General features: G+C 32.2%; 3 protein-coding genes and 1 pseudogene across 3 annotated transcripts; 2 read left to right on the forward strand and 2 right to left on the reverse strand.

The window, feature by feature from the left end:
* Nucleotides 1-1816: 1816 nt before the first annotated feature.
* On the reverse strand, nucleotides 1817-4669 carry LOC107934153 (probable carbohydrate esterase At4g34215). The gene is made up of 2 exons (XM_016866510.2): nucleotides 3897-4669; nucleotides 1817-3079 (listed from the first exon to the last, which is right to left on the reverse strand). The coding sequence occupies exons 1-2, from the start codon at nucleotides 4461-4463 to the stop codon at nucleotides 2840-2842; spliced, it is 807 nt and encodes a 268-aa protein (XP_016721999.1). The 5' UTR covers nucleotides 4464-4669; the 3' UTR covers nucleotides 1817-2839.
* A 2518-nt stretch (nucleotides 4670-7187) lies between these two features.
* Nucleotides 7188-8136, forward strand: LOC107934118 (transcription factor MYB73). Its single transcript, XM_016866470.2, has one exon. It carries the CDS (start codon nucleotides 7298-7300, stop codon nucleotides 8024-8026), a length of 729 nt encoding a protein of 242 aa, XP_016721959.1. The 5' UTR covers nucleotides 7188-7297; the 3' UTR covers nucleotides 8027-8136.
* A 1997-nt stretch (nucleotides 8137-10133) lies between these two features.
* LOC107934158 (protein unc-50 homolog) lies at nucleotides 10134-16126 on the forward strand (annotated as a pseudogene).
* Nucleotides 16127-16468: 342 nt separating this feature from the next.
* Nucleotides 16469-20005, reverse strand: LOC107934157 (RNA pseudouridine synthase 4, mitochondrial). Its single transcript, XM_016866518.2, has 10 exons — nucleotides 19601-20005; nucleotides 19405-19476; nucleotides 18402-18539; nucleotides 18259-18306; nucleotides 18095-18175; nucleotides 17591-17704; nucleotides 17379-17480; nucleotides 17143-17257; nucleotides 17018-17064; nucleotides 16469-16939 (listed from the first exon to the last, which is right to left on the reverse strand). The coding sequence occupies exons 1-10, from the start codon at nucleotides 19961-19963 to the stop codon at nucleotides 16580-16582; spliced, it is 1440 nt and encodes a 479-aa protein (XP_016722007.1). The 5' UTR covers nucleotides 19964-20005; the 3' UTR covers nucleotides 16469-16579.
* Nucleotides 20006-27768: the final 7763 nt, after the last annotated feature.

Raw genomic sequence — 27768 nt, forward strand, 5'->3', positions numbered from 1 at the left:
AAATGGGGAAAGCGAGGCTTCAGAGAGAGAGGAAAAAAAAAAAGAAATTGTAAGGTGCATTGTTGTATTTCTACATAAGAGTGAAACAAAAAAATAAATAAATAAGGGACCAAAAATGAATAAAAATTAAGAGAGAATAAAGTGTAATTTTATCATTATTTTAATTTGTGATTTCATAAAAGTTGAAGAAATTATATAAATAATTTTTTTTTAGATGAGAGGTTAGAGAACATTGTTAGAAAGAAGAATACAAATTTTAAAAGAATTAATTTTTATAAATCATAAAACGAACAAAAATACGAATGCTTAAAAATAAATACTCTAACCCTAAATATATATATATTTGAACAAAAATATAAAATGCATCCATAAATATATATACATTTTCTCTTCTATAGTTGCCATCCATATAGAAATCTTTTTCCATCATGCGAATGGTCGTCCGACCTCTAAGTTAGTGTCGCTCACCCCTTCCTGCCCTCCATAATGTTCTCCATTTGCTCTTCATTGTCCTTTGTTTTCACTTGTCCAGCCTTTGGGGGTTGTCGGATCTTATCTTTTTGTCACCAATGAGTCAGACAATTTGTTGGGGGTTGGAGGGGGGGGGGGAAGAAGGTTCTTGCTAGCTCTGTTTTGGTTGGAACAAGGCTCGAAGGATGGTTACCCCGTCGGCCTTTAGGTTTTATTTTGTCTCGGGGCATCTTTGACACCATCTCCTCATCATGTGAGTAAAGATAACCTAGAAGCCCCTTTTTTGTGCTTTGGTCGAGGATTCAGCCGTAGGTCGAGCAACCATTTAGGGTTTCCTTTTTTATGTTATATCGTCTTCTATTTTGTTGCCAATCAGAGAAGGTCCATGGCTTGTGCGACTGTTGCTTCTACTTGTGGACGCGATTCTCCCCTCTTGTATTCCCGATATTACTACACTAGCCTTCCACTCTAATTTCGACCTGATTTCAAGATGGAGCTTGTTTACCTTCACGATCATGCTTGTGATGCTCCTCTATATCGTAATTCGTTTGAAGTGAATGATGTTGCCCGCTTCGGTTTTATTCTTGAGGGTTGGAATTAGAGTTATTCAACCTTTGGGTTTTCTTTTTCTCCAAGAGTGAACCTATAAACTCTTTCACTAATGTACACTAGTACCGTTATTATTGATATTTTATATATTTTTTTATTTACTTCCTTTCATTCGAGTGTAACATCACAATTTTTATTTTTTATTTTTTTATATAATGTTTAAAACTACCCATAGTCGCTCATCAATCTTTAAATAAAAAGATAATACACTTTTGTACACTCGAACTCACATCCTTTTATATTGACAACAATATCATTATCAACTAAGTTAATATACAAGCTATTCCAACAAGAGAAGAGTCATGAAAAGCAGTTTCATTTCAACAACCATGTATCATTTAATATTTGAATTTAATTTTAATGTTTAATTTGACATTTAGACTAAACGACATCATGCGACTTGATGAATATGTAATATGTGTATTTTGGTAAAAGAAAAAATTAAGTACTTAATTAGAATTTAAAAATTGTCAAATTGAAAGAAACTCGTATATAATATTAAATATTAAAGTCAAATTCAAGTATCAAATTAAACATTAAAGTAAAACTCAAATCCCAAAATAGTATATTAACCTTTGTTTTTTTTTTAACAATGTTTGGAGTTAGAGTTAATTAAGGATGATGGTATGCTCAACTCTTTTTTCCCAAATTTTTTAGGGTTATATTTAACTCCGGACTTATACCACAAGGCAAATGAAGAATCAGAACAATATAAATAATATAATCGGCACGAAAATGAAATAAAATATGATGCATATAGACCAATTGCGAACTCCAAAAACAAACTAATAGCACACAATTTTACTACATTTATTTTATTTGACTAATACCCTAATGCTTTGCCAAATTCATAATTGGGTGGCCATCATACCTCAGCTTCAAACATCATATGGCAAAAAATTTAATCCGGTCACCAGACCAAATTGAAGCAAAACCGTCAACATCGACTCATGGAAGCAAATAGCAACAACAATGACAACAAATGAGGCCTCGGGATTTAGGTACTTTCAGAGATTACCCTGATTTTGGATTCAAGCAAGCACCAAATATAGCAAACATAATAAAATCCAGTGGACCAAATCGAAGCTAAAATGTCAACATCGACTTGAGGAAGCAAATGGAATAGCAACAACAACGATGGCAATGACAACATAATGAAGCCTTGAGATTTAGGTAGTTTTCAGAGATTACCTTGTTTCGGGTTCAAGAAAGCACCAAAGCCAAAAGATGGGAATGAATATGGCAAACATAATCAAGTCCAATGAACCAAATTGAAGCTAAAAGCTCAATATTAAATCAAAGAACCAAAAGGAACAACAACAACGACGACTGCAACAACATAATGAAGCCTTGGGATTTGGGTACTTTAAGATTTACCTGGTTTTAGGATTCAAGCAAAGCACCATAGCCAGGACAAGGGAAGGTAAATGGAAAACACAATAAAGGCCAGTGGACAAATTCGAAGCTAAAAGGTCAACATCAAACCAAAGAAGCAAACACAAACAAACAATGGATATAATGAAGCCTTGGGATTTGAGTACTTCCGGATTTACCTGGGTTTCGGATTCAAGCAAAGCACCATAGCCAAAACAAGGAAATGAATATGGCAAACATAATAAATGTGGACAAATTTGAAGCTACAAGGTCAACATCAAAGCAAAGAAGCAAATAGAACAACAACGACAACGACAACGAAGACAACTATGACTATGACTATGACTTAATGAAGCCTTGGGATTTAGTTACTTTGAGATTGATATTACCCTGTTTTTGGAGCTGAGCAAGGGGAAGATTGTGATGGTGGGGCATTGAAATGGGTGAGAAAAGCATCAGCTAACATGTGCCCCAACTTAACCTGAGCCTCGGTTGTTAAATGAAGATTGTCCTCTTTCAGAGCCAACCCTTTGGCATCCACACATATTACGTTCGGAAGATCGATCCCGAGTTGTGCTTCCCTCACTTTCTCCATGTATCTCTCATCCCCTGATGCAATTGCAACCTGCAAATTATTCACCACATTATGAGCAGCATGCAATATGATTATTTCATAACGTTGATCACCAATCATCATCAGTGTTGTTAAAGATTCAAGTGTAAAAATAAGCACTTGCCAAAGATTGTAGTGAAGTAAGAAACAATACGTATGTGCAATGTATATGTATGTATATATAGCAATTATTGTTTTATCACGTATGTTGTTGAGTACTAAAAATATTTATAAGAGGAGAGTTTGATAACATCTCATTTCTTCCTAGTAGAGGTATATATAAAACTAACTAAAAAGTGACAAGTAATAAGCGTCTCAACATCATATAATATGAATTATTAATGTATTAAAATTTGTAAAAAAAAAATCAAATTCTGCTATTAATTTCTATACTATATTTAAGTTGTGGGTTTAGTCTATATACTCTGAGTTTATCAATTTTAGTCCCTATACTTTCTAAACTTTGATAATTTCAGTCCTAATCCTAATGGTAGCAGCTAAATTCTTTAAATCATATTCTATTGTTAGTCCCGCACAATACCTAGTTGTGGATTTAATAAATGCACTCCAATTTGTTCCCTTTTATTCTCTGCGCTATACGAATTTTGAAATTTCAGTTCTGACTAAATTTTTTTGTGCATATTACATAAAAATAGCAAGAGATAATATGTTTATTGTATAAGATTTTGGAAATAATGGAATTTATATCAACCAATTTCACTGAAATTTCAAAATTCGGAAGAAAAAAAAAACCTAATTAGAATGTAAGGACTAAATCCAGAACTTATGCATAATCAAGAACCTATGAATAAAAATTAATGATCCAAACCTGAATGATAGGAAGTGAAGGCAACCCAAGATCCTCACGCACATTATGAATCAACCTCTCCATGTTTTCCTTATAAGCTTCAGCAGTATGATACGACGGCGTATCACTCTCCCCTTGGTACCAAAGCAAAGCCTTGATTTCCCCTTTAGTCTTCTCCACGCTCTCTTTACTTCTCTTAAGCATGTTATCATACAGGTGCTGCCCACGTTCCCATTCCTTGATTGCAGTGCCGCCCACGGCGCAAGGGACTAGACCCAAACACTCTCCGCCGCCGCCGAGATGGTCCTTCACCGCATTGGCGAATGACATCCCGGGCCCCACTCCACAGGCCTTACGGACGTCGATGTCGTGGTGTAGCGGCTCCCGGGCAGGTTCCCAGTGGAGTTTGGCGCTAAGGCGGATGATGGAAGCGTGTGGTTGAGAATCAAGTGGGACGACGCCATCCCAGTGGTGGCGGTGAACGCCGCCTCGGCCTGCCATGTTGCTTTGGCCTGAAAGGATGAAAATGTGTTTGGGTGTTTGTGGGTATTGCTTTTGCTCTGTAACAGGGATTATTGTTTCCTCCATGTCTATGGATTCTGGGATTTGTTGGGTTTGATTTTGATTATCCTTTAAGACTTGGTTTGGTTGAGAATTTGAAGCTAAAAATGGCGATGGAGATGTAAAGTTTGTTCTTTGCGCAAGTATCGATAGCAAGCTTTTATTATCACCATTTAGGTGGGTGTGTGATTTAAAAACTAGGTGTATGATTCAGCAGTGATGTGAAAGCAGACTGGACCATTCCCTCGAAAATCGATTGGTATATATTGGTTCCCATAAAAGATTCAATGTGATTTATAATTTTTTAAATATTTTTTTATGAATTTTTAATTGTTTACATAAAATATAAAAATTAAGATTAAAACAATATTTTTCGGTTGGGTGGGTGGTTGACTCGTTTAGTTCATCGATTTGTCGGTTTGACCGGTTCGATTTAAACATTATTAATAATAATAATATAATAAAAAAAATTATTCAACTACTGGTTCAATCGATTTTTTAAGTGGTTCAACTGTTTGTACTGTTTCCTGGTCTAATCGATTTAAAGCCACTTTCAAACTGGTCCTCTGATCGGCCGATCTAGCTCAAACAATATTGTATTAAAATTGTTATTATATCAATTAAAAAAGTGTCACTTAATAGTCGACTGAGCAATAAAATATTTTCAAAAAGTTTAACGATGAAATTTATAATTTTTTTGTTAAGTGACCAAAATAATATTTTACCCAATGTTTAGTAACTAATGGTGTACTTTACCCTAAAAATACTCATTTGGAAGCCATGTAACTAAAAATTTTGACATGTAATGAACAAGGTTATTTGAACCGGATCGGACTAGTTGATCAGATTGATTGGATTGTGAACTGACCGGAGTATTGGTTTGGAGAAAGTCATTGAACCGGTTGGCCCATGAATCGATAATGATCGATTGAATCAGATTTTTAATGATTTATTTAATCAATCATATAGACCGAAAAATCAGTGGCATGACCAGTTTGACTACTGTTTTGATTTTGAGAACCTTGATAATGAATTTGAATTTAACAAAATAATTTAAACAATGTCAACTTTTGGATCTCGATTATGAAATCTAATAAGTACAATGACTAAATTCTAAATTTATGAAAAGTAAAATGACTTATGGGATCTTTTAACATTTGTTTAATTATTGTTGGATCACTAGGCAAATCCATTGAACCACTAATCCATGATCTAACTAGTTTAATCATTGGCCAAATTTTAAAACATTGATTTTTAGTCTTTGTACTCTACGTAACTTGCACATTTAGTTCAATTTTAGTCATTATACTTTTCGAAATTATTAATTTTAGTTTTGATATTTTTTAATTCTTGAAATTTTAGTCCTATTTTAAGTAGTAGGAATTAAATATGTTTGGTTAAACTCTACTATTAGTAGTGTTCTCTGCGTAGAATTGTTGATTTAGCATTGTTCTCCAATTAGACCATTCACAATCATTATATTTTTAATTTCAAAATTTTAATCTTGATGTAAATAATAATCATTAAGTTTATTAATTGAATTTTTATGAGTAATATGTAGAAATAATAAGCTAACATGGCATTACATAAGATTGAGTTTTTCTACGGCTAGGCCAGGTCATAGGTAAATCAATTGAGTATGATATATTTTGTCCAAATTATCTGTAGCTTAACAGCAAATTATATCGATGTCATGATTTGAATAAATTTTTAATGTCTCAAGACTAACTTAGAGCAATTTTTAGTAGATGGACTAAAATGAAAGTTACATAGTATTATAAGACTCTTGGTAAACATTGACCCTTTTTTATGAATGTTACTTAAAAAATAACAATCTTATATAACATCTCAAATGTGATAATATGCTTGTAACATTAAAATTTTGAAATAGTTGAATTTAATTAAATGAATTTAATGTTTACTATTTTAATTAGGATTAAAATTTTAAAATCTGATAAATACAAAAACTAATTTGATAAAATTAAAGTACACAAATTAAATCCGTGACTTCTGTATAATACAAATATCGTTAAAATATGTCTATAGTCCCTATATATTTTTTAGAATTTAAGAATTTAATCCATGTACTTGTATTTTCAAGAATTTAGTCCTACTTTTCAAATTTCAAAATTAGGTCAATTGTTAATACTGTTAATTTTTTTGTTAAATTTAGGTTAATTACAATATTTCTTTTAATTACATTACTACCACAACAACCTCTATAACAAAAATAAAAATAAAAGTATTAACAGTTAGACTTGAAATTTGAAAACTGAAAAGTAGGGAGATTAATTTCGTAGGAATACAAGTACAAGGACTAAATTTTCAAATTTTAAAAATTATAAGGACTATAGGCACATTTGAACCAACAAATATTAATAAAATTGTATTAAAATCCTTCCCACAACCTTAACGAATAACGATCCAAAACTGAAAAACCGACAAAAACGAATTAAAAAAAAAAATCCCACGAATTTCTCCTCAAGTTCTTGCGATTTACTCAGTTACCAGCGCCTCATCCACCATTTCCCATATCAGTAACTTCCAATAACTGGACGAGTCAAATCAGGAAACTACCGTTTTGAAATTCCCAAGTTACCCCCCAAGATTTTGTTAAGATTCTCATAATTTCAGTCATTACCGACGTGGCAACCCCGAAACGTACTACAGCCGTATTAGCTTCCAACCGGTTACTGGTCAATACCAGTTCAATTAAGGCTTATTACCTGTATTACTTTACCGGCTCTATCAGTTACCTTTACCTACCCCGTTTAAAAACCCTCCTTTCTTCTTCTTCCTTTACAAATAGATTTAAATGCCAGAGAAGAACCGACGAAGACCGCCGTCGGAATTTGGATTTAATGGGTCAGGATATTGATCGGGTACGGGGACCATGGAATCCTGAGGAGGATGAATTGTTGAGGAAGTTGGTGCAGCGGTATGGTCCAAGGAACTGGACGGCGATTTCGACGTCGATTCCCGGTCGATCGGGGAAATCGTGTAGGTTGCGGTGGTGTAATCAGCTTTCGCCGGAAGTAGAGCACCGTGCCTTCACGGCTGAGGAAGATCGGATTATTAGGAAAGCGCATGCCTTGTGCGGGAACAAGTGGGCGACCATCGCGAGGTTACTGAACGGGCGAACGGATAACGCCGTTAAGAATCACTGGAACTCGACGTTGAAGCGTAAGTTTATCGAGGATTCGGAATCGGAGAAAAAACCAGCTAAATCGCCGAGGACGGCGAGTAGTAGTAGTCCGTCGCGTTCTGACGCGAACGATTTAGGACTCGGTGTCGTTGCCAATGAGTTGACTCAGTGCTCACGTGTTTCGACTAAGCTTACACTCCGAAGTTCTTGGAACGAATCGGTCGATTTGAACAACGATGATGATCACTTGTCGGAAGAAAATGACTTGAAATTAACAGCAGAAAAGCACGAGAATGATTCGTCGGCGACGGTGGCAGCGGCAATGCTTCCACCGGAAATATTGGCGGCGATAAAGGAGATGATTAAGAAAGAAGTGAGGGATTACATGGAAGAGTTTGGATTTAAAAGTGAAAGCGTGAAGAATGCCATTGGAAACATTGAATAAAGGGAAATTTGAAGGTTTAATTCAAAATTGGCCCTCAAAGCATACCACTTTTCTCATTTAAGTACCTAATTTTTTGCCTAAATGATACTTAAACTATCAATTTCATCTCATTTCACCCTTGAAAATGTAACACTTCCAATAAAATGTCACACGTCATGTTTTTATTGGTTGATATCGAGGTAAAATGAGATAGATTTTATAGTTTAAGTACAATTTTTTGACAAAAAAATGTACCTAAGTGTAAATATGGTATAGTTTAAGGATCAATTTTATATTTTGATTAATACAGAGGGATCTAAAATGACGACAACCCAAAAAAAAATAGAGAAAACTTTAAGGATGTACAAACTTAAAACGAAGCACAAAAGGGACCAAATTGGCAAAATATTAAATAATTTTACCTTTCTTTCGAGAGAAAAATTTTCAGTTTGTACCATATAGGTTCTAACATTTGATTCGATAAATTTAATTGAAAATTTACGTAGATTTTGGTTTTGATAATGATTTGAATAATAGTGTTGAGTTGAGATTTTTCCGAAAAATATAATTTAATGATTAACTTTTTTTAGGTAAACTATGGTCTCAACTTATATTTTAGTCATTTATATTTGAAATGTTACATTTTAGTCACTTACATTATCGTTTTATTACGTAGTGTTTACTCTACCGTTACGTTTTGTTACCTCCTTAACAATGGCCTTAAGTGGCAGTCCAAATGAATTTTAAATACCAACTTGGATGTCCTATATGGTAGTCCAAATTAAATTTATTTAATTAAAAATTTATTTTCATCCCAACAACTGAACATCCAAGTTGGCATTTAAGGCTCATTTGGACTGCCATTAGGCAAGTAACAAAGTTTAACGGTAGAGTGACCAATTCGTAACCAAACGATAATGTAAGTGACTAAAACATAATATTCCAAACATAAGTGACTAAAATGTAATCTGAGGCAAACAAAAATGACTATTTTGGTAGGTTACCCAACTTTTTTATTCATAAATTGAATTTTACAATTATTGAGTTTGAATTAAATTAAACGTTTTTAAAATTATTTTATTTTTTATTAATTAAAATATTTTATTTTAAAATAAACGATAAACTAAATTGATTTGGATATATAAGAAAATCTGGTTTTGATTAAAGATATATAAATGAAATAATTTATATAAAATTTATTTTATTTAAATTTAAAATAATAAAAAGTATATGATGATCTAATTTTTATATTTATTTCGCATTTATATTATTTTTAATAATTATTATATTTATTTTTTTATGGTGAGTGCGTTTTCGTTAAAAATGGGTGGTTTAGAGGATGAGATGTTCGATGGTTGGCAATCTAATAACCAGTCAAACAGTAAAGGATTGCCTGGACATTAGGTGGAGGATATGTCAATTGTTGTAGGCTGAGAGGCAAGCATAAGTTCGTCGAAAGGTAGCTCTCCGGTGTTTCTAGTTGTGCTACATGTCTCAATCAAGGTATAGTAATTTTAAATATATAAAAGGTAAATTATATTAGGAGTGAACCAAGTATTAATATTTTTTTGTCACTTAACTATTAAAAATTATAAAATAATCATTTAATTATTTAAATTATCTTTTTTAGTCATAAAATGGTTAAATGGTAATAGTAGCACGGTGGCACCTTTTAAAATCAATATAATAACAACTTTAACCCTAAATATTTATATATTGTGTCAATTTAATCTTATTTTTTTAAAAAATTAACCTTAAATATTTACACATTGTGTAATTTGGTACTTGAGTTTAATACTTTCTTCTAATGTAACACGTGTTTTTCTTATTCAATATAATACTTTGACAAAAGTTATATATTTTAGCATATGAAGAAAACAATGTCATAATTTAAATTTTAAAATTGATTTGATAAAATACAAATGACTACCATAAGTAGATAAGTCGTGTCAAGTAAGATTGGAGCAAAATTCAAACCTAAAAACCGTCTCAAATGGTCGGTTTTAATATTAAAAAAGATCATGGAAAATAATATATTTAATTATAAATATATAAATATATATAAACATCAATATAAAATTATTTGTATTTTTTTTTATTTTTACTAAGTAAACATCTGTATAAAATATAACCGATGTCAAACTTTTTACCACTAGAATTCGGCTGAGCTCAGCTCGGCTCGGCTTGCTTACTGGTCGTCGTTTTTACGTTTCCGTCTTCTCATTTTCATGTAAGAGAGATTCAGAAGAGCTGTGAGCAGATATATATATACATGATATGTATAGCTAAAAGAGATTCAAAACGTTTACAGATCAAACAGTAAATCGAACAGCTACAAAAATTCGAGCAATATGTTACCGACGGTTAGCAAAACGCGGTCGTCGATCTCCACATCACGTCCTAACGCCATGTTCCCTCAGTATCTCCGTCGAATCGTCAAGGTACGATCTCTTTTCGCTTTTGTTGGATCTTGATCCTCTTTTTCATCTTATCTTTTTATATGTATAGTTCGATTCTTGATCCAATTATGAAATTTCCTCGGTTTTGCTGTCATTTCCTGATGCCTGTTTGCTGGAATTCACAAATTTGAATCGTAATGTATGTATGTTTTGTTTTTTGTTACTGTTTTGAATTTGAGGATTTAGTTGCCGGTAATGCCTGGCATCGAGGAGTAGATTTAAGTTTTTGGAAGTGATAAGAGAAAGTAAACAGTGACATAGTTTTAAGTAATTTTTGAATGATAAGAAGACTTTGGATCCATTAACTATTCACGAGTTTCGTACTGGAAATATGTTCGAGTAACTGTAGCTGGATTATTTCTCTTCGAAATCTCTAGTAGTTAGTAATTGACAATTGACTTTTGAATAGGTCTTTGCAGTGTTAAAATTGACCGCTCACGAGTAAGAGTGTAATTGATCTGAGCCGAATCCAAATGCAAGCAAATTCAAGCTCGAGCTCAACTTGAAATTTGGAGTTCGATACCTGACTTGAGCTCGATCAAACATCTATTTTTAAGCTTGAGTTTGACTTGAGATGTAATTGAGCTACTCAAGCTCGAGCTCGATTAAGCTTGTACATATTTAAGCTTAAGCTCAAACTTAGCTCCATAATTAAGCTTAGGACTAATGATATATATTAAAAACGATAATCTAATTTAATAATATAAAAATATTTACAATATATATTAAAAATGAAAAGCTTGATTCAACTCGTTCAATAGCTCGAGCTGCTCAAGCTCAGCTTGATAATTATAAGATTGAGTTTTAGGTTTTTCTCCGAGTTAAGGTTGAGTTGTTTGCGAGATAATTTAGCTAAGTTTTTAGTTTTGAGCAGTTTAGACCTCCTAGGTGGATTGATGTCAAATGTGAAGTCTTACTTTTTCCTTTTTTACGTATTGTTATTTCTTTGACCAAGATTTGGTATAGCCGCATCTAATAAGTTCCTCTCCATTGTGTTTCCTATGATAGTCTTTCTCAATATGGCCGCTTTATCTCATCATGTTCCTTTTTCCTTGTTCATGTAGTGGCAACAAATGGATATTGAATATACATTCTAGCAAATGCTTCATCTATGTACTGCACCAAAGATTGTGTAAGTACTCAGCCATAATCATCAATCCATTGTTTTCCATTGTTTCCTTATTTTCATTATCATCTGGTTAGTGGTTACTGATACTAGTCTAGGTTCATATAGTTCCACCAATAGAAGACAAGTACCTTAACACACCATTTTGTGCTGACTAAATTTTTTTTTCTTTTTTGTCATTGCTCGCCTTGCATACTACTTCAGAGATTCTTGAAATGAAATTTCAACTACTAATCCACTTTATCTCAGAAAGCTTTGAGCATTTATCATTTATTATTTTTTGCTCCAGAATTGTTACTTCTTAATTTTGATTATGCCTTTTGCTTGGTTACAGATATAAGATTTAGTCATATTGCTCTCTTTTATAGCACTACAGGAACCTTTCATTTCTTTGGTTGTCTTGTTGCATATTAAGTGTTCTTTTTGGTCTTTATTTGAGGAATGAGAAAGGGATTATATGCAGGAAAGGAAAAGGTATTTTGAGTTTGGAAATGTGTTTTTCTAATTAATTTTTGTTCTATTGTGTATATGGATTTCTATGTTGGATGCAGCTATCAGCACACAAAGTATCACAAACGTAAGTAATTTCTGTTAAATGAATGTGTTTTTTATCTGATTCTGCCGAGTTGGAGGACCAATGTTAATCACAGGATGCCTTTTTCTTTTCCCAAGAGGAATGCTGACTGCAATAATAGTTTGTCAATTGACACTTGATGCTTATACTGCCGACAATTAGCTTGCATTAGTCTAAATTGTTGTGCACACTATATGTACTATTTTATGATAGCTGCCATCATATTTGGCAAGCCTTTAAGGCTGTATGTGCTTTAATAAATTGAATAATTGATTCACTGCATGTTTTGACTGATTTGTAACCTTAAGTATCAAGTGGTTAATTGAATGTGAATGTAGTTTGTAACTGCAGTGAGCCTTCAGGTCTCTTTTCCTCCCATACCCCCTTGCACATTAAAAGCATGATTAAGTCGATTAGAATACGGTACTATTAGGTAATTTGTATAAACATTAGAACTAATAGGTAAATATAGATTTTTCTTTTTCCTTTTGGTTTTGGTTTGTAAGTTTCATGTTCATGAACTCAATAAATTCTTTCCTTGATCTTGAAAACTTGTTTATTTTTATTTTTGGTTCAGAAACCAAGAACCAATGGGCACGTGACGACCCTGCTTTTGTTGTAGTCTGCAGCCTTCTTTTGGCAGTTGCAACAGTAGCTTATTGTGCTGCGTAAGTTTCTTTTACAATTTTAAACATGGCTGCATATAACAAAAATAGATTGCTAACCAGTGGTACTTTAAAATTGCTCCCTGCTTTTACCTTGATGGGGCTTCTGGATTTGTAATTAGCCTTGGATAAATCTTTTTAACACCGAATTGGCATGCATATGGTGCTTATATGGTATATTTGTTTTAAAGTTTTCTTAGATTTCACTACTAAGCATCGTGAGAGTTCTAAGTTCTTCTGAGTAATTATCTGTCTGGCTCAAATATTGTACTATATATCGGAATTCTTTCACTTTATCTGTTTCCATTGCACCATCAAATATTTTATAGACCTCGTCTTGTAATGTTTTGCTGTCTTCTCTATACAGGTATGATCACAGTGCTGCACATGCTGTTTCTGTAGTTATTTCAGTATTGGTTTTCCATTTTTTACTTACTGGAATACTCCTGGAAACATGTTGTTGGAAAGAGCCAATAGCTCTTTGTTTTTGGAGCTGGAGCTATTATATCTTAGAAAAAAATGTATGCTACACTTTTTTATCTCTAAATCGGCTTAAGTTCCACACATCTGTCTGATAATTAGAATGTTGAGTTAGTGACCATTGTTCTTTCTGAAAGTCCAGTTGCTATTAAAAGTAGACATATTTCTGTGGTTGATATTTTAGTGTCCGGTTTTTCTTTTTAAATTAGTCTCAGGCTGGACCAGTATGTTATAGTTGTTTCAGTTTCACTGTTTTTATGTGGTTTAAGCTTTGTGAAATATAGTAATGGTTGCAGATAGGCCTGGTAGTGGTTCATTGTCTAGAAGACATTACTGTTACAAAAGGGTGTGAACACTTGAGAAATCCAAGGATTTGGTGGCCAGAAGTAAATCAATTACCTTTATTTCAAGGCTATACCATTTACATTCTAAGCTCCCATCGTATGTCTTCCTTCAGTAGATAAAAAGTTTCAAAAGAACTGCGAGACAACGTTAAGAATGTGTACGAGAATGCTGCGAGCCTCTGCTGATAGGCATAATAAAAGCTCGCTTTAATTTCTTACTAGCACGTTACGACAAATGCAGGTTCCTGACAAATGCTTATCTTCGGGAAGAGTTTCCAAATACTTGCGTGGTTGAACAACGGGTTGAATGGCAAGTCTGGTGACTTCGTCCTAACCTTCCACAAATTTAATTATCTACATGAGTGAGCTGTTTGTGTCAGTTCTATTCTTCATTGATCAATGTTCATCAATACTCATCCATTGCCAACTCTGGTTTTCCTTTGCTTGCAGGCTATATGCGTTCGATGTGCATTGCAATTCTTTCTTCCCAATGTTTGTAATGCTTTACGGTAATTTTATTGTTAATGACCCGTCCGGCTCTTTCATGCATAATTTCAATACTGAAACGGATCGATAAGTATGACTAATATTTCGGTTTTTGGCAGTAATACATTATTTCCTCTCACCACTTCTTGTTGCCCACGGTTTCATACCTGCACAACTATCAAACCTGCTTTTTATGGTGGCAGCATCTTACCATCACTACCTCAACTTCTTAGGTTATGACGGTAATTTCGTGCCCCTTTTTTTTTTCTTTGGGTAAACTATATTAGTAGTCACCCAACTATTAATAAATTCTTTTTTAGATCACTCAACTATGAAAAATTACAAAATAGTCATCCAACTATTCTAGTCACCAGCTAGCTAACAAAGGCAACTTTTAGAATTAACATAATAGCAACTTTAACCCTCAATATTTATAAATTATGTCAATTTAGTCTTGGTTTTAAAAGAATTTACCCTTAACATATACGCATGAAATTAGTCTATCTTGGACTTTTTGGATGCTTTTATTTCTTGTATATTTTCAATCGAATTTAGCTAATAAAATTGTTTTCTTTTTTAAGCTTTTTAGGTGAGCAAAACCGCGAAAAAGACTAAATTATTGAATGTGTAAATGTTGAGGGTTAAATTTACTATTATGTCAAATTTAAAAGCTGTCAAGACTACTGGTGACAAATAAAGACATAATTGAATAGTTATATAACTATTTTGTAACTTTTTATAATTTGATGACCAAAAAAGAAATTTACTAATAGTTAGTTAACTACTAGTGTAGTTTACTCTTTTTCTTTTCCGTGTTCGGTGTCAATAGCAATGAGGTCTCTTCAAAAATTGATATATCTATTGTGCTTACAGTACTTCCCTTTTTGGAAAGAACATTTTTTTCTCTATCCGATTGGCATCGTTATCATTCTATCCCCTATCTGTAAGTTTCAACATGTTATCTTCTTTTTTTTCCCTTTTTGTAACGCTTCCAATTGCTGAAGCTCGACATCTTTTCTCCGTGCTGCAGTGATTTTAAGTGAATTCAACCCTTCAAGATATTTTATGAACATATACTTTAGCCGAACGTTATGATTTTCGAATCGTTAGGAATAGCAGGAGTTTTAAAGGTCAGTGACTAGTTTTTGACATGGGGAAATTACATTAGTAGCCACCCAACTTTGATTTTTTTTCTTTTTTTTTGGTCACACAGCTATAAGAAGTTACAAAATGGTCATCCAACCATAAAAAGTTATAAAATGAGCTTTCAACTATCCAATTTTGTCTTTTTTGGACAACCAACTACCTTGGATTTTTTTGTGTTTCCACTTTTAACTTCGCTAACTGGTGACCATAAAAGAGAAAATTGAATAATTGAGTGGTTATTTATAATTTTTCATAGTTAAATGATAAAAAAGAAAAAAAAACTATAATTGGGTGACTACTAATGTTGTTTACCCTTTTATATTGCATTAATGTTTAGAAGGCTTTAATAATTTGCATACATATAAAAAAGAAGAAAAAGTTAACCTCAGCTGAAGAAAAATGCCTTCGTAGCTTTTGTTAAATGTTCTTTACTTATCACTTATCAATAGGAACAGAAAATTAGAACCAAATGAAATTTAGGTTAGGAAAATGATTTTTCAGTGATCAAATGGGGATATATATTTTTTATTAATGTATATTGTGTTTCTAATTCGAAAACGAGTATGTGTCTTCCATGGAGACTTAAAAGGACATTTCATGTATTTTAAAGATCCTATATCTATGATTGAATTGTGTTGGACGCGTTTGATTTTCATCCTTGTATCTTATTAATATAAATTCTTATGTTATCCGAATTCAGAGACGAGTTGCGGATGCAAATGTTGGGTATGATTTTTCTTTTCTTTTCTTTTTTAAGTAAAAAAAAATCATTTTGTTTCTTATTAATTACATTGTGTTATATTTAAGGTTAATATATTATTTGATACGGTATTCAAGATGACATTTATTTTTAATCTTAATTTGATACTTAAATTTGATTTTAGTGTCCGATTTAGTACTCAAATCAAACATTACATCACATAATGAATATTTAACATGTGTACTCCAGTTTAAAAACATAGATATTTAATTGAAACAAAAAAATAACTTAAGTATCAAATTAAGAAAAGAGAAATTTGATATCAAATCGAAACTCAAATACCAAATAATCTAATGTTATTTTGGATTTGGAGATATATAAATATAGAGTTTTCATAGATTTAGAATATCATTTCTATATCCGAATATAAGTAGGACTAAAATGAAAAATTAGAATGCGAGTATATATAATAAATAATAAAAATTATTAAAACTATATAAATATGCATATATATATAAAATATTATCTTCCAAAGCAAGGCATAGGAAAATGATGGCAAAATTGTAAGCTTACAAGATCCTAGTTTTTTAGTTCTCAAGAATTCAAGATATCCCAACTCTTTTGCATGTATGAAGGCAATGGAGCAACTATTTCCAGGCTTTTGAGCTTTGAAAGATCATCATCCGTAAACGATTTCGGATTTTGCAATACCTGAGAAACATTCGGTAAGATCATTTCCCGACAATGAAGATGAAGACGAAGTTGTTTTTCCAAAATGCTTCCACTATCCATGTTGAGTCCGAAAGGGAGCATGTTTTCCTTTGCTACCTTCTCGTTTGAGTTCTTTCTAAGGTCTGACTCAGCCAGATTTTGCAACCTTCTATGAGCTTGCCACCCATATTTGTAGTCTCCAACAATCGGTGTTCCCAGTACCTCAGCACAGTGTACTCGAAGCTAGAGTAAACAGTAGAGACTGGTTTATAAAATCGGAAGTGACAAAAATTAATGAAATAGTTTGGCTTCGATACATACTTGGTGCTTTCTACCAGTGAGAGGAGACAGTTCTAACCATGTGAACCCTGCATTAAGATCACTAAGCATAAGAGGGTATGCAATGCCGAAGTTGGATTTTGAAACAAGCGTTACAATGATGTTACCATGTGTTGATGTTTTAATGACACGATACTCTGTAATTGCACGCTGAGATGACAAAATCGTGTTATTGTGTTCAAAGACAGTGATTCGATCGGATTTCCCGTCATCCACCACCACCTACAACCAGCAGAAACTGAGACTTGTTTGGTAAATGCATATAGTTCAAAGCATCCGCGGTGACTAAGGATCTTTAATAGTTCAAACATGAAGACAACCTCGAATCAAAGATTATTCAAACCTTTCGAAGTGGAGCTGAAATTGTTCCCTTGGGGCGCCTTGGAGATCCGATAACGAGTGCCCAATACCTCTTCTGCAAGACTCTTTTCTCGTTGTCAGAATCCTTAAAACATAAAGGACTAAAGTTAGCCATAACCAGACCGACAATATTGCCGTTCTACTGATATGTATAATATCCAAAAGGGAAAGCAAGCTTAGACAAAAGGAAGTCACATGTTTCGATGCACCGAGCGTTTCCTCACGGAATACGGAATGAAGAATTGCGGCACTCATTTGAGTTCTCCCCATCACCAATATGCCACTGCAATCTCGGTCAAGCCTGTGCACCTAAATAACACAAAAGAATGTTCACGAAAAAAACACCAGTTCTATATGTATAATGGTATAACATACTATCCAGCTACTTCATAACAGTACGGATTACGGAACATGATGAACCAGAGAATCTGAGGTCACAGTGCATCATCTACAATGCAACTCGAATTAAATCCGAGAAACAAACAAATAACAAGGATTACTTATGTTCACTCACCTAGTGAGGGGGTCTCCGACAATCATAACATAACCAGGTGGGCTGCTAAGTCATCTAATCATAACATAGCAGTATGGATTACAGAATATAACGGACCCATAAAATCTGAGCTCACAATGCATCTACAACACAACGACTTCGACCTGAGAACGAACAAATAATAAAGTTCGCTTATGTTCACTCACCAGCCGTGGTGATTCTGAGTAATCATAACGTAACCATGCAGCAGCTAATTCATCTAAACTCCATTTGATGCCAATGCCACCCTGTTTCGAAGTTTAAAAACATAAATTCAAACAAATAAGGAAAACAAATAGGAACAACAAATTAAAAAAGTCCGATGGATTACCTGAACTGGCATTCCCGGAGGCTTATTGAGAACAATAATGGCCGTATCCTAACATCAAACCGAATGTTGGATCGTAAGCTCAGGAACAAGTAAACGAAATAGCTTAATATTTACTACACCGACTTAGTCTAAAATAAGAGAACCTTATATAACTCCAAGCTTCGGATAAAGTTAGATTCTTCATTGGTGCAATCATGTTCGTGTTTCTCCTCCGGAACCTCACGAACACTAATAGGAAGAAAGATTTTATCTCCAATGTTCAATGAATCTTTAGCTCCAACCTTCACACAAAAATAAACTATGTTGATCCGACTCTTATTTCCCTTAAAAGTACTTGCATCATCCGATACAAAACTAAACATGGGATTTGATATTACCGACTAAAGATCTTCCAAATACATAAATAAATTAAACATACTCGATGAATCTTTCGCTCCAACCTTTACAAGAAAATAGACTATGTCGATCCAACTCTTATTTCACTTAAAGTACTAGTATCCATGCATAACTTAAAAAAAATGGGTATGCGATATTATCATCTTAATATCTTCCAAAGACAAAAAAACTCGAAAAAAGTTAAACATACTTATATCTAACGAATTTTCTACACTTATAAACCGAGCCCGAATATTAGCAAGCTCAAACTCGACCTGAAATTTAGAGTTCGATACTCAGCTTAAGCTTGACCGAACATTTATTTTTAAGCTCAAGCTCGGCTTGAGATATAATCAAGCTATTCGAGCAAGCTCAATTAAGCTCATTTATCTATTTTTGTACTCAATCTTGAACTTCAGCTCAATTAAGCTCATATGTATTAAATCTTGAGCTCAAGCTCAGCTTGAGATATAATCGAACTGCTCAAGCTCGATTCAGCTTATTTATCAATTTTTGTACTCTAGCTTGAGCTTTAGCTCGATTACGCTCGTACTTATTAAAGCTTGAGCTCGAGCTCAGCTTGATAATTAAGCTTAGGGTTAATAATATATATCTAGGGCAACAACATAATCTAATAATTCGAATTTAGCTTGATCAATAGCTCGAGCTTAACTCAATAATAACCAAACCAAACTTGAATAGATTGCTAACATCCGTCTGAATCTAATTACCATGGAAAATAAAGCTAACTTCAAATAAAATTAAAATTACCCTTTTAAGTTGAATCTTTTGTACTTGACAACCATCATCAGTAACCTCCATGGCTATGGATTCTCTTCGAACCTGTGTGAATAAATGAAAAACAAAATCTCCTTTCAATTTAAAAAGAAATTTTCTTTTGTTTGGATTAAAAGAAAAATATTTACAAACGAATAAAGAGTTTTAAATTCGATTGAAAAATAAAAACCTGTCTTAAACGAAATAGCTTTTGTACTAGATTTCTAGGCAGCTCCGGGCAGCATTTCAGAACCCACTTCAGCGCCGTCGTTTTATAGGCGGAAGTTTCGGCGGATGTGGCGGATTTCAAATGGTTTTTTCTGGCTAATTTGGCTCCCAGTTCCGAGGCACTGACGGTTTTAGCAAATGGGGGTAGCGTGAACCATTTGCTTTCCTTCTTATTTTCACTATTTCCCTCATCTGAGAATTCGGTGGTTGTACTGTATTGTGGTCGGAGATGGTGGATGGCGGTGATGATAAAGCCAGTTCCACCGTCATCGGCGGATAGTTGTGAACGTAAGAGGCGGCGAAGAAGATTGGCGCCAACCAACATCGCCGTTACTTTGGGGTTTTGGGTTTTATGGAAGGACTAAAATGAGATTTAACTGACGGCAGATGATATAGTCGGGCTTAAGCCCAATTGTAAAAAAAAAAAATCAAAATCTTAAACCAGAAAGTTACAAATTTGTTATTTAATTATTAATAAATTTTTATTTTGATCATTTAATTATAAAATAATTATAAAATAATTACTTAATTATGTAATTTTATACTTTTTAGTCACCAGCTAACTAACGTAAAAATGGAAACACAAAAAAATTCAAAATAGTTAAATGATCAAAAAGGACGAAATTAAATAGTTGAGTGAGTGCTTTGTAACTTTTCATAGTTAAGTAACTAAAAAATAACCTTATTAATAATTGGATGACCATTTTGTAACTTTTCATAATTAGGTGACCAAAAAAAATATTACTGGGGGACTACTAATATAGCTTACCTAGAATAAAAACACTAAAATTACTGAATAGCTCAACTGTTTAAATCTTGAAATTTTACTTAAAATTTAAAAGAGTTTAGATAAAAAATTTAACAAATTAAAAAAAAATAAAATAAAATTATATCTGTTTAAAGTATAAGTCAAATTTACACTTCAATATTCAAGGTCGGAATATGACCTATTTTTCAATTATGTAATATATTATTTTATTTATATATAATGTAATTTGTATCGTATGAAATTAAATCTATAATATATAATATTATAATTTTAAATATTAAAGAATATGTTAAGCTATTTAATGCCCTACCATTTTAATGAAATTAAATATATACTAAACTATTAATTATTAAATTAAAATAGAAATTGCTTTTGTAAAATAAAAATAATAACATTGGTCAGCCTAAAACGAATTTAGGTTATTTATTTATAAATATTGACGGGCTTGATGAAATTTTAATGTCCATAATTCAAGTTAAGTCGAGCTTATGGTAAGTATGAAGTGTGTTAATATCATACATAATGTTAATCAAATCTAGTCCATAAAAAATTAACCTCAAATGTTTACTTTTTTTTGTCACTTTGACGATAATTCTTTTAAAATTATTTTGTTGTTCAATTTTTAAAATTTAAACAAATTACTCTACCTAGGATGGAAAATTTTGTTGAATCGTTAAAACTTTAACAATAGTGGCATACTACTGGGCATAGTAGCTTGTGTGTTCATATGTATTTATAAAAATTAAAAATTATATGTGATAATATTTTTAAATTAAATTTTTTGTAAATAGTTTATAATAAAAAACTATTTATGTCAGTAATGAAGTAAATTGGATTGCCATGAGAGTTGTCATTTCAATGTAATTAAATTTTTAATTACTTCATAAAAGATAATATAAATAGTAAATTGATGTTATTAGCCCCACATATTTATTTGAAACACACCTACTAAAATTAAAAAATATTTAATTTTTTATTATTTTCTTTCAACATTAATCATTTTTAACCTAATAGAAAGACTAAAATAGAGGACTAAATTATGATAAATTAAAGGGATTAAATCTTAAATTTTGACCTAATAGAAAGACTAAAAAAATAATTAAACCCATGTAATTGTTATACCAAACCTTGTAAGGTATCCTCATCATCGCCCGTGCTCACTCATTCAACAACAACGTAACTTGGGGAACTCCTATCCTCCCTAGGGAATAGGGATAAGATAGAGAGAAATAAGTATTTCTAAAATCTAATGGAACAAATATATTATCACATTTATAATATAATGTTAATTTGTTATTTTTATAAATTATTAAAAAAAGTCAATTATAGATATGATTGTATTTGCACTAAGGCCGAAATTTTAAATTTTGAAAAAGTATAGGGACTAAGAATTATACAAATGGAGAAAATAGACTAAGGGATAGTTTACCATTGGGTTGAAAAGTGTTGTAAAAAAAATACATTTGAAAATTTTGATGGTGTTTGCCATTACAGTCTACAAGTGCTTTTGGGAAGATAAAATGTTTATTTTAGACATGATATTGTAAAGTAGAAATTTAACGATGGGATAAAAAATAATTTTATTGAAAAGCCCTTTTCCAAAAGCCAAAAGCTAAACATTTTAGTTTTTTTGCTTGGCTTAAAATCTCAGTTTAAAATTAAGATTTGATTTGAAATGTTACTTTTTTTGCACAAATTTTTTGTTTGAAATCATGGTTTGGGTTGAAAAGTGCTTTTCAGCCTTAATAATAAATACACCCTAAATTTACAACTTCATGCATAGTACATTACTTGTATAAAAATGTAACCAACAGGTCCAACTACTATTATTTGGTCAAGATAAAAGTTTTAAATTTCAAAAAGTATAGGGACTAAAATTGAACAATTCAAAAAGTAAAGAGACTAGATCTACAAGTTACATAAAATCCAGGGACTAGTAATAAATTTTGACCTATTTAGTAGTATTTGGTGTGAAGGTCAATAGCTTGCTATCGACCGACAAAGAATATTGAGAAATAGGTGAGAAAGTTAGTGTATTATATTCTAATAACTAATATTTCAAGTTTTCATAGACCAAATTGTGAACATAAATTGTAGCCATGCATGGAATTTCTAAGCTCCATTAATGTTGTACCCCTAGGACCGTATAAGTCCAACTTTTGTGCTCATGTAATGGGACAAATTAACATTTAGTCCCTAAATTTGAGAACTTTTTTCACACTAGTCACTATTTTCTTTTTCATATTAGTCTTAGAACTTGACATGTTTATTTATTTATTTATTTAGTACTTGAACTTGGATTCTATTAAGACATAATAACGTAACACTCCGAGATCATAAAATATCATCACTTGTTTTTTTTTTTGGTATTTTTTAGATTATACATATTTTTAATTTTTTATAGAAATGATGTCGCACAATTTTAAAGTGTCACATCATCATACCTTAACATTGTCCAAGTTAATTGGCCAAATTAAGAAAAGTTATCAAGTTCCAAGACTAATACAAACCAAAAAATCAAAGACCAATTTGATTTTTTTTCCAAATTCAAAAATAAATATTACTTTGTCCCTTTAAAATTTATTGATACGTAGAACAATTTAATACAAAATACAACAGATTAAAAATTGAAATATATTCAAATATAGATCAAAATAAATTCAAATAGAATACATATATGATGAGACTCAACTCAAAATAATCTAAAACAAAAACTCACACATAATTTTTACATGTAATAAAACTCGAACCTATACACTCAAAATATTTTTGACAGCATTATCATCTTAACCAGAAAAAGGAAGTGCTATAAAGATGCCATTGGTATGTTGCCACAAATACTATTTTCAACTCTTAAGATTGTGGGTGTTAACCTACTCACAAGATTGTGGTGTAATTACTCAATTGATACAATGATTTGGAGTTTTGATTAAATCAGTTCAATCTGTTAAACTATAATTATTAAAATTGAATTGGATAGATTGATTAAATTGGTGATTTATAATTAAAAATAGTTGAAGTCATTTCCAATTTGACAAAAAAAAACATAAATCAATAATTGATTTTTTTTATTTCATTGACAAAAAATTTAGATTTTGGTTTTTTTTTATATATTTTTCTAAATACTATGATTTTTTTAATTATTTTAATTTATTATTTTATTTCTTTTAAATTATAATAGGAGCTTGGGTCCTCCCAAAAAGAGAATATCCTTCTTTAAAATTTCTCTTTTAAGTGTCTTGGGATTTAAAATTAATAAATAGAAGATGTTATTAAGCTTTTTATTTTTTTGAATATTTTAATTATATTTTTAATTTTTTTGAAAATTATCATTAGACTCTTTAAAAATATTAATTAAACTCATCAGAACTTAATGTTAAGATCTGTCACTTGATCAAAGAGGATACATGGATGCTCTCAAATGTCTCGTACGTTGTATCACATAGCATCTAAAATATTATGTGGCACTCTACTTGTATTTTAAAAAACATCGTATGCTCTATCGTTGATTACTCAATCTCAATTGATAGAATGATACATGATGTCCTACTCCAAAAATTAAACTCCAATATTTTCAAATTGAGTTTTTTTTAAAAGATATTTTTAAAAATATAGTAGTCATGACTTATTATAAAGTATATATGAATGAATAATCATAATATAATAAAACCTACCACGTGGTGGATTTAGAAACTCGCACATAATAATCATTTATGGTGGGACTCGAGGTTAAATACTCAAATATACAAGGTTTTAGCCTTTGCCAATAATACCAATAACTCTTCCACTTAATACAAGTATTTAAATTGAATATTTCTGTTAAAAAATAATATATATGCTTCTAAAAGAATTATATCTATATAAAGGTACAATATTTATATTTTGAGTATCTATATTAGAGACCCATCATACTAGAGGTGAATTTGACCTTAAGGGGGGAAATTTCAGTCCAAGTCTCTATTAAATGATTAAATTAAAAATTAATTTAAGGTAAAATTGTACTCTTGCCTTCTAAAATGAAGAGAATTATGTTTAATCCCTTAAAAATGATGAAATCATAAATTATGAAATTATGTTTTGATTCCTAAAAAAATTATCCTAAAAGAATTTTGGATTCGCCTTGCACCATACACAATTATATGTGTAGGTCTTCGAGTCCCTTCACGTGTAATTCTTTAAGATTATATATTTTTTAAAATTTAGGTGATGATGTGGCATAATTTTAAAATATCACATCATCATGCTTTAACAGAATCCAAATTCAGTAATTAAATTGAGAAACATTCTCAAGTTTAGGGACTAAAGGATTGATTTATCCCTTACATGTAGATGCCCCCGCCATATCGGTAAATAGTTGTATTAAGAGTTCGCCAATTGTCAGCCGTATGATATGGGAGGCGAAAGCGCGAAATTCTGTGCCTAATAATTTGACTTTTATGCTAAAAATCAGACGATACCATGTTGACTCTTAATTTTCGGTGAATCAAGTCCCTTCATTGTTGAGAATAAACCAATTTAGTCCATTTTAACTCCGAAATATCTCATCTGCAGAACTATAAAATTTTTTTATAAAATATTATTAAACAATAAATTATATTTTTTAAACTAATAAATGTCAACTCTGTTCAAATTTAGTCTCATTTGATTTTTTAATAGCGTAGAGATTAAATTGATTCGTCTATTATTAGATAGATTGATTTGATACCGTTCATAGGACGCTTTGTAGGAAAAGTACCCCGTAGGCCCTTGTATTGTGAGTTAGATTGCATTTCACCCCTTCTACTAAAAAATGGTCAAATGATTCTTTATATGTTAGATCAAAGAGCAAACTAGCCTTTTCTATTAAAAACTCTATTCATTTGTACTGTTAACTAACCAAACAGTGACATATCGCATGTCACGTGCACTTCATGCTAACATACATGAATCAATTTTTAACAATATAAATAGATGTGATTTTTAATAGAATGATTAATTTTCTCTTTGATCTCATGTAAATAGATTGATTTATCCATTTTTTAAGTTAAGGATGTTAACATTAATGGAAGACAATTAATAATGGTTGCCATTAACATTAATGGGAGACAATCAATAATGACAACCACCAACTTTGGAAAAGTGGCATGGGATAATTTTTTTTGGTCCTTGAGATAATGGGCTATTTATTGTTTGGTCATTGAACCTCAACTATAAATAGGCCTTCTCATTTCTCATTTCTTATTTCAATTCATCCCAACCAATCTTTCTCTCTTAGTTTTCTCTCTTCTCCCATTTGAGAATTCTTAAGGAATTCTATTTGTTTGTAATATTTTGGAGATAGTAAAGTTATCATCTGGTTTTAGTAGCCCGAGGACGTAGGTATAATTTACCGAACCTCGTTAAAACTCTTGTGTTCTTTTTGTCCTATTTTTCTTTCAATATTTGAGGGTATAATAGTAGTATTTAATTGTGCTATTAAATTATGTTAGAAGGAATATTCTGACTAAGGAAAGACTTGGTATTTAAGAGATTCTTGTGATCTACCTCTCTTCCCTGGGAATTGAACTTTGTTTGATTTTTTAGTACAATAATTTACACGCTTCTGACCTTATTGGAACAACAAGTGGTATCAGAGCCGAAGGTTAATCGTAGTATGCTCTGTGGTTGCAGTTTAAACTGATCTTCCACATTAGAAAAGATTTCCTTAGGTATATTGAAAGATTATGAAGAAAACGGTCGGTGTAGGAGCTTCAACATCGTCCATGTGGACAAGACCGACAATTGCAAATACAAAGATTGGCCGTGAAGATCTTTGATGGCACGGGCCATTTTGGTATGTGGCAAAGTGAGGTTCTAGATGCCCTTTTTCAGCAGGGTCTGGACATTGCCATTGATGAAGAGAAACCAGATGATGTACAGGAGAAAGATTGGAAGGCGATCAATCGGTTGGCATGTGGCACAATTCGATCATGCCTTTCTCGAGAGCAGAGGTATGCTTTTTCAAATGAGACTTCTGCAAATAAGTTGTGGGTGGCACTTGAAGAAAAAATTTTGAAGAAAAACAGTCAAAATAAGCTCCACTTGAAGAAAAGACTGTTTCGCTTCACATACGTCCCAAGTACCACAATGAATGATCATATCACCAAATTTAATCAGTTAGTCACTGATTTGCTGAATATGGATGAGACATTCAAATATGAAGATTTGGCTTTGATGCTGTTGGGGTCACTTCCTGAGGAGTTTGAGTTCCTAGAAACTACTCTACTTCATGGCAGGAGTGATATATCTCTGAGCGAAGTCTGTACGGCCTTATACAGTTATGAACAGAGAAAGAAGGACAAACAGAAAAACTCAATCAGAGATACAGAAACTTTAGTAGTCCGAGGTCGTTCATACACTCGGAAGAAAACTCAAAAGGGGAGATCAAAGTCAAAGTCCAGACTCGGGAAAGATGAATGTGCTTTTTGTCATGAGAAAGGCCACTGGAAGAAAAATTGTCCAAAGCTGAAGAATAAGGGAAAAGCTGCTGTAGATGCTTGTGTTGCTAAGCATGATACTAGTGATTCTAAACTATCACTGGTTGCATCATCATCGTCGTTCTATTCAGATGAGTGGATATTGGATTCGGGTTGTACCTATCATATGTCCCCTAACCGGGAGTGGTTCTCTGATTTAGTAGAACTAAATGGAGGAGTTGTTTATATGGGCAATGATAATGCCTGTAAAACTGTTGGGATAGGTTCAATCCAATTAAAGAATAAAGATGGATCAACCAGAGTTCTGACTGATGTTCGGTACGTGCCCAGTTTGAAGAAAAATCTCATCTCATTGGGAGCCCTGGAATCCAATGGTTCAGTTGTTACTATGAGAGATGGGGTTTTGAAAGTGACATCTGGCGCACTTGTGATATTGAAGGGCATCAGGAAAAATAACTTGTATTACTACCAAGGTAGTACAGTTATTGGAGCAGTCGCTGCAGCTTCCGGCAACAAAGAATTGGACTCAATACAGTTGTGGCATATGAAGTTGGGACATGCCAGCGAAAAATCCTTGCAAATTCTGGCAAAGCAAGGATTGTTGAAAGGTGCAAAGGCTTGCAAATTAAAATTTTGCGAGCATTGTGTTCTGGGAAAGCAAAAGAGAGTGAAATTCGGTACTGCTATCCATAATAGGGAAAGCAAAAGAGAGTGAAATTCGGTACTGCTATCCATAATACAAAAGGTATTTTGGAATATGTTCACTCAGATGTGTGGGGGCCTTCCAAGACACCTTCATTGGGAGGAAAACACTACTTTGTTACTTTTGTTGATGACTTTTCCAGAAGAGTTTGGGTGTATACCATGAGAACTAAAGATGAAGTGCTTAGAGTTTTTCTTAAATGG

The sequence above is a fragment of the Gossypium hirsutum genome, chromosome A01 (assembly GCF_007990345.1).
Source record: "Gossypium hirsutum isolate 1008001.06 chromosome A01, Gossypium_hirsutum_v2.1, whole genome shotgun sequence".
Lineage (NCBI taxonomy): Eukaryota > Viridiplantae > Streptophyta > Magnoliopsida > Malvales > Malvaceae > Gossypium > Gossypium hirsutum.